The 2,630-nt window shown below is 32.2% G+C and overlaps 1 protein-coding gene across 1 annotated transcript in view; it reads left to right on the forward strand.

Moving 5' to 3' along the window:
• LOC107704312 (exosome complex exonuclease RRP44) overlaps positions 1-2,630 on the forward strand; it is an 11,270-nt gene that overhangs the window by 321 nt on the left and 8,319 nt on the right. Inside the window, 3 exon segments of the mRNA XM_016507205.1 lie at positions 611-705; positions 1,904-2,061; positions 2,202-2,253. Coding sequence (XP_016362691.1) covers positions 611-705; positions 1,904-2,061; positions 2,202-2,253 — 305 coding nt within the window.

The following is a 2,630-nucleotide window of genomic DNA, read 5'->3' on the forward strand; positions in this document are numbered from 1 at the left end:
GAATGGAGTGGACTGTGGAAGCGCACAGGTGGAGCAGAGAAGCAAAACTAGGCCTGCTGTTCAGGGTTTCAAGTGCAGGTCAGTTCCATCTGTAAATATGCTATTGTAGTTTTGTCTGTTTACTTAGGTAAGCAGCAGCAGCCCATTGCTCATCAGTCATCACTCAAAATACTGTATAAAGGACATCATTATTATCTACTGTAATGTTACAGTAGTAATTTAGCAGACAAATAATCATATGTTATAATAGGTTTAGGGGGAGCTAGGGCAAACAACACAACCCTTACGAAAATTAACGATGATTTTACTATAAATCCAAAGACAATACTAGTGTCAAAGCAATGTAACCACAAATTAACCATGGGTTTTGCTACACAAACCATAGTTTCGAGACTGAAAAGAAAAATGGAAGTGAAGGTGCAGAACTTTTAATTATTGTGCATGTCCCCAACCTAAGGATTTAAACCTTTTTTATATGAGATCCATACAAAAAATAGGGTTGTCCATGTTTCAGAATTTGTTGTGGGTGTATGAGTGTGAGATTTCCCAGCCTGAAATTTTTTTCCCAGTCCGCCCCTCGTGGAAATTACATAGACCTACTGAACTGAAGCGCCTGTGCTGCAAGAGCACGCGAGCATAGAGAGCAACAACCTGTGCTCATATCCTCACTATTTAATACCAGACACCAATGTGGTTTTACATCAGGTATGTGCTTTTTATTTATTTAATTATTATTTTTTATTAATAGCTTATTATTATAATAAGCGTATTTGTTCTGAACAGCTTTTGTAAACAATTAACTGTTATCAAAAGTATTTGTATAAGAATTAGAGGACGTCTTGTTTAATGTATGCCATGTCACTAAACACCAAATACATCTATTACACATTAAAGAGGCAGGGTTTCCAGTTATTTTATATAACATTCATTCATTCCAAGTTAAAGGTTTCATTTCTAAGTGGGTGACCCAAAAAGCGCGAATCTTAGATCACAATTCATTCTTTATTATAAAAACTGTTAGATTTCAACATTAACACAATTTGTGGTATTTCTGAAATGTTTTTAATATGTAGCCTAAATGAAACATTTTATAATGAAATATGCGCTAATTTGCATATATTAACAGAACAGAAATAATTTGGTTGAGCTATTGGTGTTAAAGTTTATAACAGAGGGAATTTAACATTTTCCTTTTTATCACTCCATAAATCAGCCAAAATAAATGAATAAATTGTAACCATATTTTTAGGAATAAGAGATTCTATAAATCAGCTGAATGATATTAACAGGAATAAATACAACTTATATTAGTGCTGCTGAAGTCAAGAAAAAACTTTAAAGATGTATACATCATCTGAAAGCTGAATAAATAAGCTTTCCATTGATGCATGGTTTGTTATGATAGGACAATATTTGTCAGAGATACAACTATTTGAAAATCTGGAATCTGAGGGTGCAAAATATATATATATATTGAGAAAATTGCCTTTAAAGTTGCCCAAATGAAGTCCTTAGCAATGCATATTACTAATCAAAAATTAGGTTTGGATATATTTATGGTAGAAAATTTACAAAATATCTTCATGGAACATGATCTTCGATTAATATCCTAATGATGTTTGACATAAAAGAAAAATCTATAATTTTTACCCATACAATGTATTTTTGGCTCTTGCTACAAATATATCAGTGATACTTATGACTGGTTTTGTGGTCCAGGGTCACAAATATTGAATTACAATATACAGTCACAAATAGATAAAGTGTAATAAAATAAACACTTAAATGTGTATTTAGGATGTTTTCTTTCCACTAGTCTGAAATGCCACATTTCATAATTGACCAGTCCAGTGCATGAATACACAATAGTTTTGCCTGTAGTGTCTTGCCTTAAATGAGATAGATTGATATCCTTGAGGACCCTCTGATCAGGAACGTCATCATTCTTCAGACCGTTTTACAAGAGGTCAGACACAGGAGTGCCCCAGTCTACAAAAGAATCAAGGATGCTATTCATGAGAAGGAAAAGCACTTCTACACGCTCACTAATGAGCATCACAGGTAACGCATCCTAAGAGGCTGTATTCATCCTAACACTAACTTTTTGACATGCATTTCATTTGGCTTGAATACAACTTCACAGACAGTGCTTGATGTTAGGTCCATGCATGTTAGTGTCTCATTTTTATTTTTGTTTTAAGGGAGACATTCATTGAACGAGAGCAAGGGGAAAGCGCTAATGATCGAGCAGATGTAAAAGACACTTATTTTGGTCCTTTTTTTGTTGTTCTCGATGGCATAATTCTGTTGTTATTTTTTTCTTTATACTCTACCATTCAAAACTTGAGAATGTTTTTTTTCTTTAAAGTAATTAATACTTTAATTCAGTCTAAAGTAACACTGAAGACATTTATAATGTTAGTAAATCCAGCTTTGCATCACAGGAATTAATTACATTTTACAATATATATAAAAAGAGTACACACACACACACACACACACACACACACATATATACATATATACACACACACACACATGTATATATACATACATATATATATATATATATATATATATATATATATATATATATATATATATATGTATGTATGTATATATTCATGTTA

The sequence above is a fragment of the Sinocyclocheilus anshuiensis genome, unplaced genomic scaffold (genome assembly GCF_001515605.1).
Source record: "Sinocyclocheilus anshuiensis isolate Anshui unplaced genomic scaffold, SAMN03320099.WGS_v1.1 scaffold1448, whole genome shotgun sequence".
In the NCBI taxonomy this organism is placed as follows: domain Eukaryota; kingdom Metazoa; phylum Chordata; class Actinopteri; order Cypriniformes; family Cyprinidae; genus Sinocyclocheilus; species Sinocyclocheilus anshuiensis.